Source organism: Chiloscyllium plagiosum, chromosome 23, assembly GCF_004010195.1.
Source record: "Chiloscyllium plagiosum isolate BGI_BamShark_2017 chromosome 23, ASM401019v2, whole genome shotgun sequence".
Taxonomy (NCBI): domain Eukaryota; kingdom Metazoa; phylum Chordata; class Chondrichthyes; order Orectolobiformes; family Hemiscylliidae; genus Chiloscyllium; species Chiloscyllium plagiosum.
In genome coordinates this window covers 7,628,885-7,644,142 of record NC_057732.1, presented here as the reverse complement: position 1 = coordinate 7,644,142, position 15,258 = coordinate 7,628,885, and the positions used below count along the sequence as shown (strand labels likewise).

Genomic DNA, 15,258 nt, shown 5'->3' with positions numbered 1-15,258 from the left:
GATTCAACTTGTTCCTGACAGGTACTTCCCCCGGGGTCTCTTGCACTTGTCTCCTCTCTGCCCTCCTCATTGTCTGCTCTCTTCTGGTACGATTGGTGTAATAACCTCGCTGAAGGTCTTGTCCAGAAAGATCTCGTTCTCTCGGACAAGCCTAAGGTCCTCAAGTTCTTTCATCAGTGCTTTAATATGCTCTGTCAGTAGCTGAACGTGCACACACTTTCCACACTTATACGAGCCCGACACATCAGAGTCGTTGACCTCCCACATCAAGCACGTAGCGCACTCCAAGTCGTTAATGTACATTGTAAACCGTTATGGTCCCAGTATGGATTTCTGTAGAATTCCACTGTTTACAGGCTACCAACCTGAAAAGAATCCCTTTTGCTCCCACTTTCCATTTCTGGCCCATTAGCTAATTCTGTATCCATGCCAATATATGATCTCCAACACAGTAGACTCTTATGACTTGACTTTTTGTGAGGTACCTTGTCAAACATCTTCTGGAAATCCAAATACAAAACATTTATTCGTTCCCCTCTATGCACTCTGGTTGACACTTCCTTGAAAAACTCCTAATAAATTAGTCAGCCGCCATTTTCCTTTCATGAAGCCATGCTAACTTTGCTTAATTAGATTATGATTTTCCAAACGTGCTGCACTTAGTGCATAAATGATTCTGGCATTTTTACAATTATAGATATTAGGCTAATTGGCCTGTAATTACCTGCTTTTTGTCTCCCTCCCTTTTTGAATAGCAATGTCACCTTGACAATTTCCCAGTCCTCCAGTACTTTTCCACTACCATTGGATCTGTAGGGATCTAGGATGCAAGCCATCGGGGTCAGGGGACTTATCAGCCTTCAGCCCCATTAGTTTGCCTAATACTACTATTGTAGTGATGGTATTAGTACTTAATTCCTCTCCCCATATTCTTTAGTATTACTGGGATGTTCCACCATAAATTCTGATGCGAAACATCTGTTTAACCCCTCTGCTATAACTATTTCCTCAGAGTAATTTTCGAAGGGGCCTTCACTTTGACTTCACTTTTTCTTTACAATAAATAAAGAGAAACTCTTATTGTCAGTTTTATATTCCTCACTAGTTTGTTCTCCTCATAGTTTACACTCTCCCTCTTTATTATTGTTTTGGTCCTCTTTTACTTGATTCTGAATTCGTCCCAAACTTTGGGGCTATCACCTGCTTTGGCCACTGTTTTGAAATCCTGGAAATGGACATTCACTCTGGCTGTGCCTCACTCTGGATGTATCATCTCCTTCCTGATTGTGCGAAGCTTATTGCTTGGTAGTGACAGAAGAAAGGAAATGCAAGAAATGTCATGTTTACGTGTATGTACATGCAGAATACTCCGGATGCTGGAAATCTGAAAGTGCTGGAGAAACTCAGCAAGTCTGGCAGCATTTGTGGAGAGAAGAAGCAGAGTTAGCGTTTGGAATCCATGGTGACTCTTCAGAAATTACGTTGCTGGGAAAAGATTAAAAGTTACATTCTGATTCTTTCTGTAAACTACCTGTTCAGTAAATGCAAATGATAAGTTTTAGAATGTTTGAGAAACACATCTTTATGAAAATGGCAGTATAGCCTGGATTCCCAAGATTTGGATTCCCAAGGGTCATAAATCAAGGGATTTGAATTATCTCTACGTAAAGACCATGACATTAAGTTTGGAGAAATATAAATATTTTATTATTTAAATAATTTAAACTGGTGAAACCAGTTAATAAAATTTAAAACTATTGTGTGAATTGAATCTATTTTAAGTGTGTTATGTAAAACAAGGTTGGATGGGGATGGTACAATAGGGATCAGACAGGTTAGATCTGAGCAATGACACCTAAGGGTGACACAGTGGCACAGTGGTTAGCAATGCTGTCTCACAGCGCCAGAGACCCGGGTTCAATTCCCACCTCAGGCAACTGTCTGGTATGGAGTTTGCACATTCTCCCTGTGTCTGCATGGGTTTCCTCCGGGTGCTCTGGTTTCCTCCCACAGTCCAAAGATGTGCAGGTTAGATGAATTGGCCATGCTAAATTGCCTGTAGTGTTAGGTGAAGGGGTAAATGTAGGGGAATGGGTTTGGGTGAGTTGCTCTTCGGAGGGTCAGTGTGGACTTGTTGGGCCGTAGGGCCTGTTTCCATACCATAAGTAATCAAATCTAATGACATCTGCGGTTGAAAAGCAAAACACTGCAGATGTTGAAAATCTGAAATAATAATAGAAAATGCTTTAAATACTCAAGTCACCTGGCACCTTTCACAAAATGCTACTAATTTGATAGAATGTTGACTTTCCAGTTCCCTTGAAGGTATGTGAGAGTCACTGGCAAGATGAGCAATCATTGTTTATCACCAATTGTCCTTGAAGGTGGTAGTGGGCTAATGAAAGAAATATAAACAGGGAATTCAGAATTTCCTCACTTCGGGGACTGACTCTGAGCTGCCTGGCCATATGCAGTGTACTGGGCACCTGTTAATAAAGGGTGGCTTGGTAATGCCTTTCTGCAGTTAGTTCAAATGTTTACACTCTTATCATGTCAACCTTAAGCTGAGAAATGTTGTCAATCACAATGGGTAGCACCTGGATTTTAATTGAGCTATATTAGAGAGAGTGCAAGTGGATTAGAGCAGATCATACACTTGTGGTGTTCCTCTGCACATGCTACCCTTGTCCAAGCTAAAGAAATTGTGGCTTTTGATTGATGTTGTTGTTAAATTTATTCACAGGTTGTGGGCATTGCTGTGGGTCTGGAGTCACATGTAGGCCAAACTGGGGAAGGATGACCGTTTCCTTCCCTAAAAGACTTTGATGAACTGGATGGGCTCTTCCAACAATGGTTTCAGGGCCTCATTAGACTCATAATTTATTTTTATTGGATTTAAATTCCACCAACTGGTGTTGTCCTCAGAACATTACCTGGGTTTCTGTACTAATAGTCTAGCATTAACAACATGAGGTCATCACCTCTCCTTGTCAAAGGAATCTCAGTGAGTTGCTGCATCTTAAAGCACACACGCTACTGCAACTTGGTGGAGGGAGTAAATATTTAAGTCAGTGGTGAAACCTTTTCTGTCTACAGATTCTGCCTCACCTGCAGTATGGGTCTGCAGCTTGAGGAACCTCAGTTTGGAATTGCACTGGAGTCTGAGCTTCAGACAATGGGATGCATCAGGAAGAGGGAATGTTATCTGGATGCTTTGCTCATGGAACAGTTGTAGTTCCTTCGGTTATGTAATCATTTGGATTTGGTCAGTGGATTGGGATGAGAGGATTTGACTGCAAGTTCGGCAGCACTGGGGATTAATTCAACTTTTAATCTTAGCCAGTAAGCATCTTTTATTTGGACATGTGCTAAGAATGAAGACAAAAGTGAGAGTAGCCAAACTGAGCAAATGGCATAGGAAAGTATTACAATAGGGGCCTGAAAAGGAAGGTGGAAAAGTACAATCAAACAGAGATACTGTTTATGATTTTCCCCCCCACAGAGAGCACAGGCTCTGTGCTCTGGCAGCTGTTAGGATTAAAGATATCCTCTCACATCTAGGGAAGAACTTAGATAGGGTGGAATCCATTTTTATTGTCCATGTAGTAAGAAGCAGAATTTAAAAAATAAGGTTCTGATGAGTAATTATTTTTTTGCAGTGCTCAGATCCAAATGATCAAATAGAACCTGTAAGGTAATTGCTGGTTTATTACTTGAGAGTGCACTAATTGATCAAAGATCAAGCAAGCCAGAGTGTTGAATGTGTAGCTAAAAGTAGTCTGGGAGCTCTTCCGTTAGGATGGGTGATCTTAAACCAGGCTGGACTAGTGTCCTGGTGTACTAAATATCTATGACTAAGTAGAGCTTGAAGGCAAAAAGAGTGGATTGTGTTCAGGTGAGATAACATTTCTAAACCATGATAGTGCAACACCAGTTCAGTGGAAAAGAGTTTGGATACGTTCACTTTGTGTTTGAAAGTTTACTTGATAGCTAGCACTATCTAGTATATCATACTGTAAAGAACACGCAGCTACTTTTTCAAAAACATATTCTGCTTTTTGTCGCTCTTGCTATGTTGAAACAAATGAGTGAACCCATATAACTTTACCAATGGGAAGTTCCTGTTTCGGACTCCCATTGCATAAGTACTTTGTTTCAATACTTCACTCTATAGTATAATGGGAAACAAAAAATTTAAATTTCTGTTTTGTGTGAAATTGTGTACTACAAAGGACTTTGAATGCATGTCCGAGCTTAAATAGTGTACTTAAAATATAACAGTGCAACACCTTGGTCCATAATGAGAATTTCATAAAGAAGCAACTGTTTTGTTGTTTTTTTTTAAAATAGTGTATGGGTATCAACTGACCATGATGACATTGAAGCAGTAGCCAGGAAATTTGGAGCACAGGTGCACCGTAGAAGCGCACAAGTATCAAAAGATACAACAAGCTCATTGGATACCATTTTGGAATTCTTGGAAAGCCACAAAGGTATGGTAGTTCACAATATCCCCAATTAAAGGTTAATTAAAAGTTGTGATGCTGCAATCACAGGTGATCATGCAGTGACTAATATCCGACAGATGGTGAGTTTTGGTACCTGCCTTACATTGGAACTGAAGCCAGTGCGATGTGTTGAAACCTCTTCCAAATGCTTCGCAATCTATTTGACCTAATTGGTCCATGCCAGTAGTTAACCTGCACGTGAGCCTCTTCCTATCTCTCTCCAATGAATCCTATCATCATAATTATCTGTTCCTTTCTCTTTCATGGGACAATCTGACTTGGTAATAAATGCACAATTCGGTGGCTAGTTATACTTTCTAACCACTGTCCAGTGCAGAGAGATTTCCTAGCTTCCCAATTGACTCTTAATGTTGTTCCTGACAAGTGGGGGGACTCTTTCTCTACAACTAGAAAGAATGATTGAAAAGCCATTTAAATGGATATATGAATAGGAAGGATTTAGGGAGATATGGGCCAAGTGCTGGCAAATGGGACTAGATTAATTTAGGATATCTGGTCAGCACGGATGAGTTGGACTGAAGGGTCTGTTTCTGTGCTGTTCATCTCAATGACTCTGAAAGTTGAAAGGGAATAGGACAGATACCTAGCAGATTCACCAATCTCAAAAGTTAGTTTAAATGGCCTAACAGGAAAAACTACCATGTCTGTATTCTTTATCTGAAAATCTCAGGACTTGTTGAGTTTTGCATAAAGCATACTGTTGGTATCTGTGTCAATTATTGTGAATACCACTTTGAAAGTTTGTGCAAATTGTCAAGAACACTCTGGGCAGAGCCCATGGCTTCTAGCAGCTGCAGTTTGGGTGGAGGCTGAGAATTTGAGAATCCATCAACAGGGTATTGTGCTCCGAAAATAGATACCAAGAAGGTCCCTTATTTGTCGTGTCTATTTCTGTGGAGTTCCGTCAGGTTGCTAAGGTGCAGCAGCTCCTGATTATTCACTGTGTTCTTGTTTGACAACTGCAGCCAAGCCTGTCTGTCAGTTTCAGTAATTGGGGTCTGTTCTTACCTTTGTCACTAGTTTGCATATTAACATAATCTTTCCCAGATTCATGCTTTTGTATCCACAGTTCGGGCCGTTAGAATAAAACTTTGTTTCACCCAAACCCGTTGACACAGAGTTTGACCCTTTGGGGGGGGAAAGAATCTTCACTTTTAGGTCTGTTCAGGCCAAGTGAAGTTTTGTCTTTCCCAAAAAGGCCCAAAACTCAACGTGTGTCCATTTGTGAAAAGTCCTTTGCTTTTTTGGGTCTTTTCCATTATGGATGTACAGATAATAGGTATTGTCTCTTTGTGCATTGTGTGCTGCTGATAAGGCCAGCAATTATTCCCTGTCCCTGATTTTTCTTGCATTGAATGACTTGCTTGTTCATTTCAGAGGGCATTTAAGAGTCAGCCAGATTGCTATGGGTCTGGAGTCACCGATAGGCCAGACCAGGTAAGTACGGCAGATTTCCTTCCTGGAGGAACATTGGTGAAGCAGGTGGGTTTTCACACCAGTGGACAGTAAGCTTAGTTTCACTGATGTGGCAGTGTCACCTAGTTTCAAATGTCACCATCTGCAATGGTGAGATTTAAAGCCATGACTCCAGAATGTTTTCTTGGACCTCTGGATTACTTGGCCATTGAGTTACTACAATGACACTATCTTCCCTTATTCAATCTCCGATTAGGTGTTAAATGACCTGAAAGTTACCTAATCAGGACAACTTGGTTTTCCTCTCATTCTGTTTGTTCTTGCTTTTTCTAAAATGACTACTTGCCTCTGGCTTTAGCTCTGATGAAAAGGGCATTCTTTATCTGGTCTGTGATGGATAGCTTTGTGTATTAGTTGTTAGCTCATCTTAAAAATGTAAGTTACAAACAATGAAATTTTAGATGCAAGTGACTCAGTGGTTAGCACTGCTGCCTCAGGGCACCAGGGACCCAGGTTCGATTCCTGGGCGACTGTCTGTGTGCAGTTTGCACATTCTCCCTGTGTCTGAATGGGTTTCCCCCCACAATCCAAAGATGTGCAGGTGAATTGGCCATGCTAAATTGCCCATACTGTTAAGTGCATTAGTCAGGGGTAAATATAGGGTAGGGGAATGGGTCTGGGCGTGTTGCCCTTCGGAGGGTCGGTATGGACTTGTTGGGCTGAAGGGCCTGTTCCGTATTGTAGAAAATCTAATCTCTTCATAGAAGACTCTTGTGGTACTCTAGTCATGTCCCTACATCCTGGGCCAGGGCACCAAAGTTCAAATCCCACCTGCCTCAGGTGTGCAATAATACCTCTGAACAGGTTGATTAGAAACTCTAGAAATATGAATAAAAATTGTCCTTAAATTCATGTGCCATTATGATTTTTCAAGGAATGTAATCTGCAGCATCATTCTGCAAAAATGTTTTAATTAATAGTGGCCAAAAAAATAATCCAAAGACACTTTTCCCATAGTAATTAAATGTGGAAGTGATAAAAACTCATTTATGCAAACTATGTGCCCATATTTTAATTTTTTTTTTAACCAATGAGAAGGGAATTAAAACTTGCAACTAAATTTTAGTTGTTTGTAACTCGGCTTATTGAGCTGGATGTTTTCATAATGCAACACAGGTAGATGTTTTGAATGTTTGCCTGCTAGTAAGCCAAAAAAACATGTTTTTGCATAACTCTCTGCTTCCACCCTTTGACTGCAAAACATTTTACACAGCCATAAATGTCCATTAGTAGTAATGGGCGGCACAGTGGTTAGCACTGCTGCCTCACATTGCCAGAGTCCAGGGTTCAATTCCCACCTCAGGCAATGTCTGTGTGGAGTTTGCACGTTCTCCCCATGTCTGCATGGGTTTTCTCCCACACTTCCAAAAATGTGCAGGTTGGCCATGCTAAATTGCCTGTCATGTTAGGTGAAGGTGAGTTGCTCTTCGGCGGGTCGATGTGGACTTGTTGGGCCGAAGGGCCTGTTTCCACGCTGTAAGTAATCTAATCTAACTCTCTGCAGAATGTCGTGATTTGCATGTGTATGCAGAGCTGTAAAAATCATAATTTTTATTAAGTAATCTAATCTAATCATTCTTGTATTAATTTCACTGACAGAAGTACATGTGGTGGGCCATCTACAGTGCACATCTCCCTGTCTCCATCCACGCCATCTGAAGGATGTAGTGAAGATGTTTAAGGAGGAGCAGTATGATTCTGTCTTTTCTGTTGTAAGACACCATCATTTTCGCTGGAAGGAGGTTTCGAAAGGTAGACCACATGTGTGATGCATGTATTTTCCATAAGATAGGGATACAGTAGCCTTCATTTTTCAATCTGATGTTTTATTGTTGATTATCACCCACTTCAATTAAATTGGATTAAAATAGTGCAGATTTGAAAATGTTTGTTAATTAGTTGCAAATGGGAAATGAGGGTTTCTAGGTAGCTGTTTTCTGAGCATCCGTATGATTCAAATTGACAAATTGTCTACGTTTCAAGATGTCCAGCTGTTGTATAGTTCAGTGCTACAGGGGTCACAGACTAATATCTCCAAGTGACAGCATGACTGCATTTAAATTAGGTATCATTGGTGGATCTGGGAATTAAAGCAACTTGTTTGATTTGAAGTCCTAATACTTTTTATACAATTAATTAAGGCTTGGCTCTGGTTATGGTAGACTGGATGAGAAAGGGTGGGGAGGGAGAGGACATGTGTGGGAAAGGGTGGGGAGGGAATGGTGGTGTTGAGAGGTTTGACAGGAGATGAGAAAAAGATTTACTAGAATGATACCAATGTTAAAGTATTATATCTAAAGAAAAAGTGAATAGGGTGGAGCTGTTTTCTCTGCAACGAACTGACGAGTAGCCTGGTAAAGATCATAAAAGGGTTTGATAGGGTAGATGTGGAAGTGATGTTTTCATTTCTGAACAAGACTTGAACTAGGGCAGTTAAATTCAATGAAGAATGCAGAAAAAGCTCTTTACCCAGGGTATGTGGAAATCATACCACAGGAATAATTGAGGTGAATTGCATGGATGACATCAAGGAAATGCTAGATAAGCAGGTGAGGAGTGAGAAATGGGAAGGCATCAATGGATATGGGCTTGAGGTGTGAAAAAGCTATTGAGGTAGCAGATCAGTCATGAACTAGGAGAATAGGGCAGGAGGCTGAAGGGATGAATGATCTATTTGCGCTCCTTTTATGTTGTTAGGATTAGTTGTAATGGGAGTTGGATAAATTTTCCCAGCAAGTTCTGGTGAATTTGTTCCAGGAGTGCCTTGGAAGTTGACACTGAGTTGGGATTCCTTTGCACCCAGTGTCTGATAAGCTTTTATTTCTTAGCTGTAAGCAAAGTATCAAACAAAGACTCAATGAGGATAGGTGTTGAATTAGAGTTCTTAGTGTGTTTGGGTCAGGTGGGATAGCACAACATTAAATATTTGAGATCCTGCCCACGAAAAATTTCAAAGCAAGTAGAAAAGCCAGACTTTGAGGTATTGGAGGCCTCTTGAACTTGAACCCTCCTAAACTGCTATTTGTAAGTGCCGTATGCTTAGACCAGAGCCCATAGAGAGAGGGAAAATCTCGATCAGTATTTGAGCACGGGGAGGCATCTACCTGAAATTTGGGTGTATAGGAACTGAAGGATGATCTCATCACCATCATTTACCATTCCGACTCCTTGGCCAGTTGATGTCACTGATAGCGATATAGTGCCTGAAGGAATAGCTCAATCGTCCTGGCGTTCCTCACACTGGGTAGCGGTGACACTCAGTTCACAAGTGAAGGTATCAGACCCTTTCTGAATAATTGGAAAATTTACATCATAACCCATCATCTGCACACTGTCCTCAATCAAATCAAGTAGGAGTTGTCAAAGGGTTAATGAAAGACAATTAGAAGGGCTCTTATGGTGAAGTGGTAATGTTCCTACCACTGAGCAAAGAGGACAGGATTCAATTCCAACCTGCTTCAGATATGTGTAATAACATGACTGAACAGCTTAATTAGAAAATATATCTCCAAGTCAATTTGATCCAGGACAAATGTATTCAAAGACAGAGAAGCAGACCTGCTAAAGGCATGGTTTGTGACTAATCATCAATCTACGTCCAGGCTTCTCTTCAACACTTCAATTTACAAAAAAAAGCTTCTAAACCTGAAAATGCAAGCAGGACATAAAATGAATGAAAAGATCAAAGCAAAACTGCAGAAATCAAAATTCCATTTTGATAAAGCTGCCAAGCTAGAATTGACCATTGAAGAGTTGGTCAGAGTGCAAATGTTTCATGCATTCAAGAAGTCAGCCTGTGAAGCAATTCGAAATCACTGTAAATGAGATGTCATGCAAATTGTATAGGATGAAAATGAACAACCAGATGTTTTGTCACAACACAAACTTTTACATGTGACTGGAGAACCTTAGACAGCTGGTGAGGCAGACTAGATATTCCTAATGCAGGAACTGAACTGCCATTAGTCCCAGAGGTCAGTTATTCCCCAATAAAATCCAACATTGCACCAGCAACAGTTAACACGTTAGCAACTCTGACTTTGGTAATAACAATTTCCAAAGGTGTTATTTCATCACCAGAGCCATCAGTCACCAGATGAACAGTCAACAACAACTTACACATCTATTATTAGAAGGACTGAACACTTGAAATGTTGTATGCTGTTTGTCAATAGGGATAGACTGAATTAGAGCAGACTAAAAAGAACAAACCAGTTTTAAGTAACTTTGGGCATACCTTCTTCCTTGTGGAAAAGGGGAGGTATTTGAATATATTCTTTGTACACAGTGGCTGGTCAGACTGGTGATCTGTAATTTTTTTTGTACATTAACATTTTAGCCAGTAGCCAGTTTACTGGTAACAGATGCTCTCCACCCCTCTCGCTTGACTTTGGCTTCTAATGCCTCCTAACACTAGCCCCCCTAATCTGTACCCCAGGCTTTTTCTGGTTGGCCTGCTGTGGTCATCTTTGGTCCTGGACCCTGCTTTTCCTTAGAGGCAAACCATTTTCAAATGCGCCTGTAAAATTTCCAGTTGCCCAACCTCAAGCCAGGCCCCAGTCTCTGTGCCTCAGAATACATGTTTAGCTTATGGCATCAAAGCAGGTTTTTAAACCTGGAGGAGTTTGGGTCCAGGTCAGATCTTTGAAATGCTTTGGAGAAGCAGAAATTCGGCTTAATAGGGTCTGGTGCAGTAGGTGTCATGGTTTCGATATAAAGGACGAGGAAACTGGAAAGGTAAAAGATTACTTCTATTGGTTCAAGTAATGGAAATATAAAGAATGCCTTTTACTGAATACCTAAAGCTGAAGTTGTGGACTGCTAAACCTCACAGGGTCTGCACAAAATTAAGGGGACACTTGCAAAAGTGTAACCAACATTTCAGTAATTGATGTTAATTCAGATTAACTTTTGGCTGATATAAGTACTTTCTTCACTTAGAAATTTAAGCTGTATCAATGGCAAGTTTAAGCAATCTGATTCTGGGGTGGGCTACCAGTTTAAAAAGAAATGTAAGCAACTTAATGTATTCACTGCTGAACTGATAGGATTGTGTGCCCAAAGGTTTCATTTAAAAAATGTGAATTTACTCACTGAAGTCAATAGAAGGTAATAAAAGTCTAAAGTGCTGGAAACCATCCCCCTCTGAGATCATTAGAAGGGAGCAGCTGAAAAGGCAGGTTCCGCTCCATTTTTCTATGCTCTTTTGGAACGCTGAGAGGGGCAAGGAAATTTGGGGATCATGCTGGAAGTGGTGGAATTGTCAGAAGATGAGTTTGTAAATGTGGAGGGTGGAAGTTAAAAATGAAGGAAGCTCCTCTGAGGCTCTTCGATTGGCTAAGATCACTTAGTATCTTGATTCGCGAACAGTGATCACAGTTTCAGGGTAATGTCCTGTCATCCAGAAAGATTTCGAGCAAATAAGGAGTTGGGGAAGGATTTGAATAACGAAAAGGAAAGGTCTGGCAAGAGATGGAAGGCAGGAGAAAGGGATGAGAGCACAAGGGGAAACACAGAGCGACGATGGGACAATGACTGAAAACCAAAGAGTGTAGAGGTGCTGAAAATGACAACCGAATCCAAAATAAGGTTGATAGAGCTCACAATTGGAAGTTGGTGGAGCTGAGCCTGCAAGGCTGCAAATGCCTACCTGAAGGAGTTGGGACGCTGTTTCTGAAGCTTCTGTTGCATGTCCTTTTGAATAATATCACCGAAGGATGTTGTGAAACCTGAAAGAGTTCAGAAAAGATTAACAAGAACGTAGCCTGGGTTAGAGAGTCTGAACTACAGGGAGAGGCTGAATAGGTTGGGGCTATTTTTCCTGGCGCATCGGAGGCTGACCTTTTATAGAGGCTTACAAAAGTGTGAGGGGCATGGATAAGGTGAATAGCTAAGGTGTTTTCCCTGGGATGGGGAAGTCCAAAACTAGAGGACATAGTTTTAAGGTGAGAGTGGGAAGATTTAAAAGCGCTTTAAGGGCAACCTTTTTCATGCAGAGGATGGTGCGTGTATGCAATGAGTTGCCAGAGGAAGTAGTGGAGGCTGGTGCAATTCCAACATTTAAAAAGCATCTGGATTCCTATATGAATAGGAAGTGTTTGGGTGTGTATGGGCCAAGTGCTGGCAAATGGGACTAAATTAATTTAGGATACCTGGTCAGCATGAACGAGTTAGACCAAAGGGTCTGTTTCCATACTGTATGAATCTATGACTTTGTGACTGAGACCAGCGTGAAGAAGGGTGGAGAATTAAAAAGGCAGGTGACTGGAAGCTTGGGATTTGTGCTTTAGACGGCACAAGGTAGGGGATGGATTTACACACAAATTAGATGTTTGTATTTCACCTAGCTTGTCTAACAGAGGTCGTACTATGCACTCTGCTGGGTAGAGAAACTACAATCGCCAAGAAACAGTACACCATCCCCCTCGGAGATCATTAGAAGGGAGCAGCTGAAAAGGCAGGTGCCACTCCATTTTTCTATGCTCTTTTGGAACGCTGAGAGGGGCAGGGAAATTTGGGGATCATGCTGGAAGTGGTGGAATTGTCAGAAGATGAGTTTGTAAATGCGGAGGATGGAAGTTAAAGATGAGGGAAGCTCCTCTGAGGCTGAACGATTGGCTAAATTACCTGCTTCCACACTGTAGGAATTTGATGATTCTAAGGTACGTTCATCAAAGTAACTATGGGAGTCAGTGGATTAACAAAATCCAGTTGACACCCCATACCTAGAACTGGAGGTAGAGAAAATTGAGATAGAGAAAGGAAGAGACAGAAACTGACTTCACAAATCAGAAGAAAAGTGAACTGAAGTGAAATCTTGGTTAGGCCAAAGGCAGAAAACTGGACCGATTCAATTATCACTCTATTAATTTTAAAGGATGACTGATTGTGATTCAGGATATAACCAAGTCAGTTCCATTATCTCTCTCTTTCGGGTGCACAGGGATTCCTATAGTCACAGCTTTATTTAGGAGGAAGCAAGTCAAAGGTGATGTTGGTTGATTTGGTTTCTCTTTATTTCGCAACAGGGGAGTTAACCCAGCCTTTAAATCTGAATCCAGCTAAAAGGCCCCGAAGACAGGACTGGAGAGGAGAACTCTGTGAAAATGGATCCTTCTATTTTGCAACTACAAAGTTAATTAGCACTAACTGTCTCCAGGTAAATGACTGTTTTAATTGTGAGAGGGAATCAACCAGCCCAGGACAAATCAAACCCAGCCAACTACTGCCCTGTCAGCTGATCATCAGTAAAGTAATGGAAGATGTCATGAACAATGCTATTAAGCAGCACCTGCTCAGCAATAATCTGCTCAGTGATGCCCGTTTTTTGGGTTTCACCAGGGCAGGGCAGCTCAGCTCCTGACTTCATTATAGCCTTAGTACAAACAGAGACAAAAGAGCTGAATTCCAGAGGTAAGGTCAGAGGGACTACTCCTGATATCAAGGCCTCATTTGACTAAATGTGGTATCAGAGTCCAAGCAAAATTGAAGTTAATGAAATATGGGGTATTCTTTTCACTAGTTGGAGTCGTACCTGGCACCTGGAAACATGATTGTGGTTGTTGGAGGTCAGTCATCTCAGCTGCAGGATATCTTAGGCAGCATGGTAGCTCAGTGGTTAACACTGCTGCCTCACAGTACCAGGGTCCCAGGTTTGATTCCAGCCTTGGGTGACTGCGTGGGTTTCCTCTGGGTGCTCTGGTTTCCTCCCACAGTCCAAAAATGTGCAGGTCAGGTGAGTTGGCCATGTTAAATTGTCCAGTGTTAGGTACAATAGTCTGAGGGAAATGGGTCCGGGTGGGTTACTTTTCGGACAGTCAGTGTGGACTTGTTGGGCCGAAGGGCCTGTTTCCACACTTATGGGAATCTAATCTGCAGGACCTCCTAGGTCCAACCGTCTTCAACTGTTTTACCAATGACCGTCCGTCCATCATAAGATCAGAAGTGGGGATGTTGACTGACTGCAAAATTCTCGGTACCACTCACAACTCCACAAGGAATCGGTCCGTGTTCAAATGCAGCAAGATCTGCACAAGAGTGGCAAGCCACATTCATGCCAGGTACTCCCCACTTGCCTGGATGAATGCAATTCCAGCATCACTCAAGAAGTTTGGCACTATCCAGGACAAAGCAGACTGCTTGATTGGTACCACATCCACAAACACCCACTCCCTCCCCCACCAACACTCAGCAGCAATGCGTACCACCGACAAGGTGCACTGCAGAAATTCATCAAAGATCCTTCCAAATCCATGATCACTTATAACTAGAAAGGACAAGGACAGCAGATATGAGAACACCACCACTTCCAAGATCCCCTCCAAGCTACAGCTTGTGCTTACTTGGAAATATAATCCTGTGAATACAGTGTCGCTCAGTCAAATTCCTAAAATTCCCCCTCTCTCGGCATTGTAGGTCCACTTACAGCACATGGTCTGCAGTGATTCAAGAAAATAGCTCACCACCTTCTCCAGGCCAAGTAGAGATGGACAATAAATGATCCCACGAGTTAATGCAAAGGAAAACTCAAAATTTGTCAAACATGGTTTTCCATTCACAATTTCATGCTGACCATCAGCAATCCGATTATATTATCTAATTATCCACTTATCACCACCTAGCAGTCGGGAAAGTAGAGTCATAAATGGATGGCAGGGAAACAGTTTGTTTGGTCCAACTCGTCCATGCTGACCCAACTTCCTGACCCAATCTAGTCCCACCTGCCAACACCTGGCCCATATTCCTCCAAACCCTTCCTATTCATATATCCATCCAAATACCTTTTAAATGTTGCAATTGTACCATCCTCCACCACTTCCTCTGGCAGCTTATTTCACACACACAGCACCATCTGCATGAAAACATTGCCCCTTCGGTCTCTTTTATATCTTTCCCCACTCACCCTATACCTATGCCCTCTAGTTCTGGACTCTCTCCACCCCAAGGAAAATACCTTGTCTATTTACCCTATCCATGCCCCTCATGATTTTATAAACCTCTAAAAGGTCACTCCTCAGCCTCCGATGCTCCAGGGAAAACAGCCCCAGACTATTCAGCTTCTCCCTGTAGCTCAAATCCTCCAACCCTGGCAACATCCTTGTAAATATTTTCTGAATCCTTCCGATTGGAAGGAGACCAGAATTGCGCACACTATTCCAACAGTGGCCTAACCAATGTCCTGTACATCCGCAACATGACCTCCCAACTCCTGTATTCAATACTCTGACCAACAAAGGAAAGCATACCAAACACC

At 41.8% G+C, this 15,258-nt stretch overlaps 1 protein-coding gene across 1 annotated transcript in view; it reads left to right on the top strand.

Annotated features, from left to right (window-relative positions):
• cmasa (cytidine monophosphate N-acetylneuraminic acid synthetase a) overlaps nucleotides 1-15,258 on the top strand; it is a 39,492-nt gene that overhangs the window by 6,873 nt on the left and 17,361 nt on the right. The window contains exons 2-4 of the mRNA XM_043713426.1: nucleotides 4,351-4,493; nucleotides 7,605-7,757; nucleotides 13,034-13,164. Coding sequence (XP_043569361.1) covers nucleotides 4,351-4,493; nucleotides 7,605-7,757; nucleotides 13,034-13,164 — 427 coding nt within the window. The remainder of the gene's footprint in view (nucleotides 1-4,350; nucleotides 4,494-7,604; nucleotides 7,758-13,033; nucleotides 13,165-15,258) is intronic.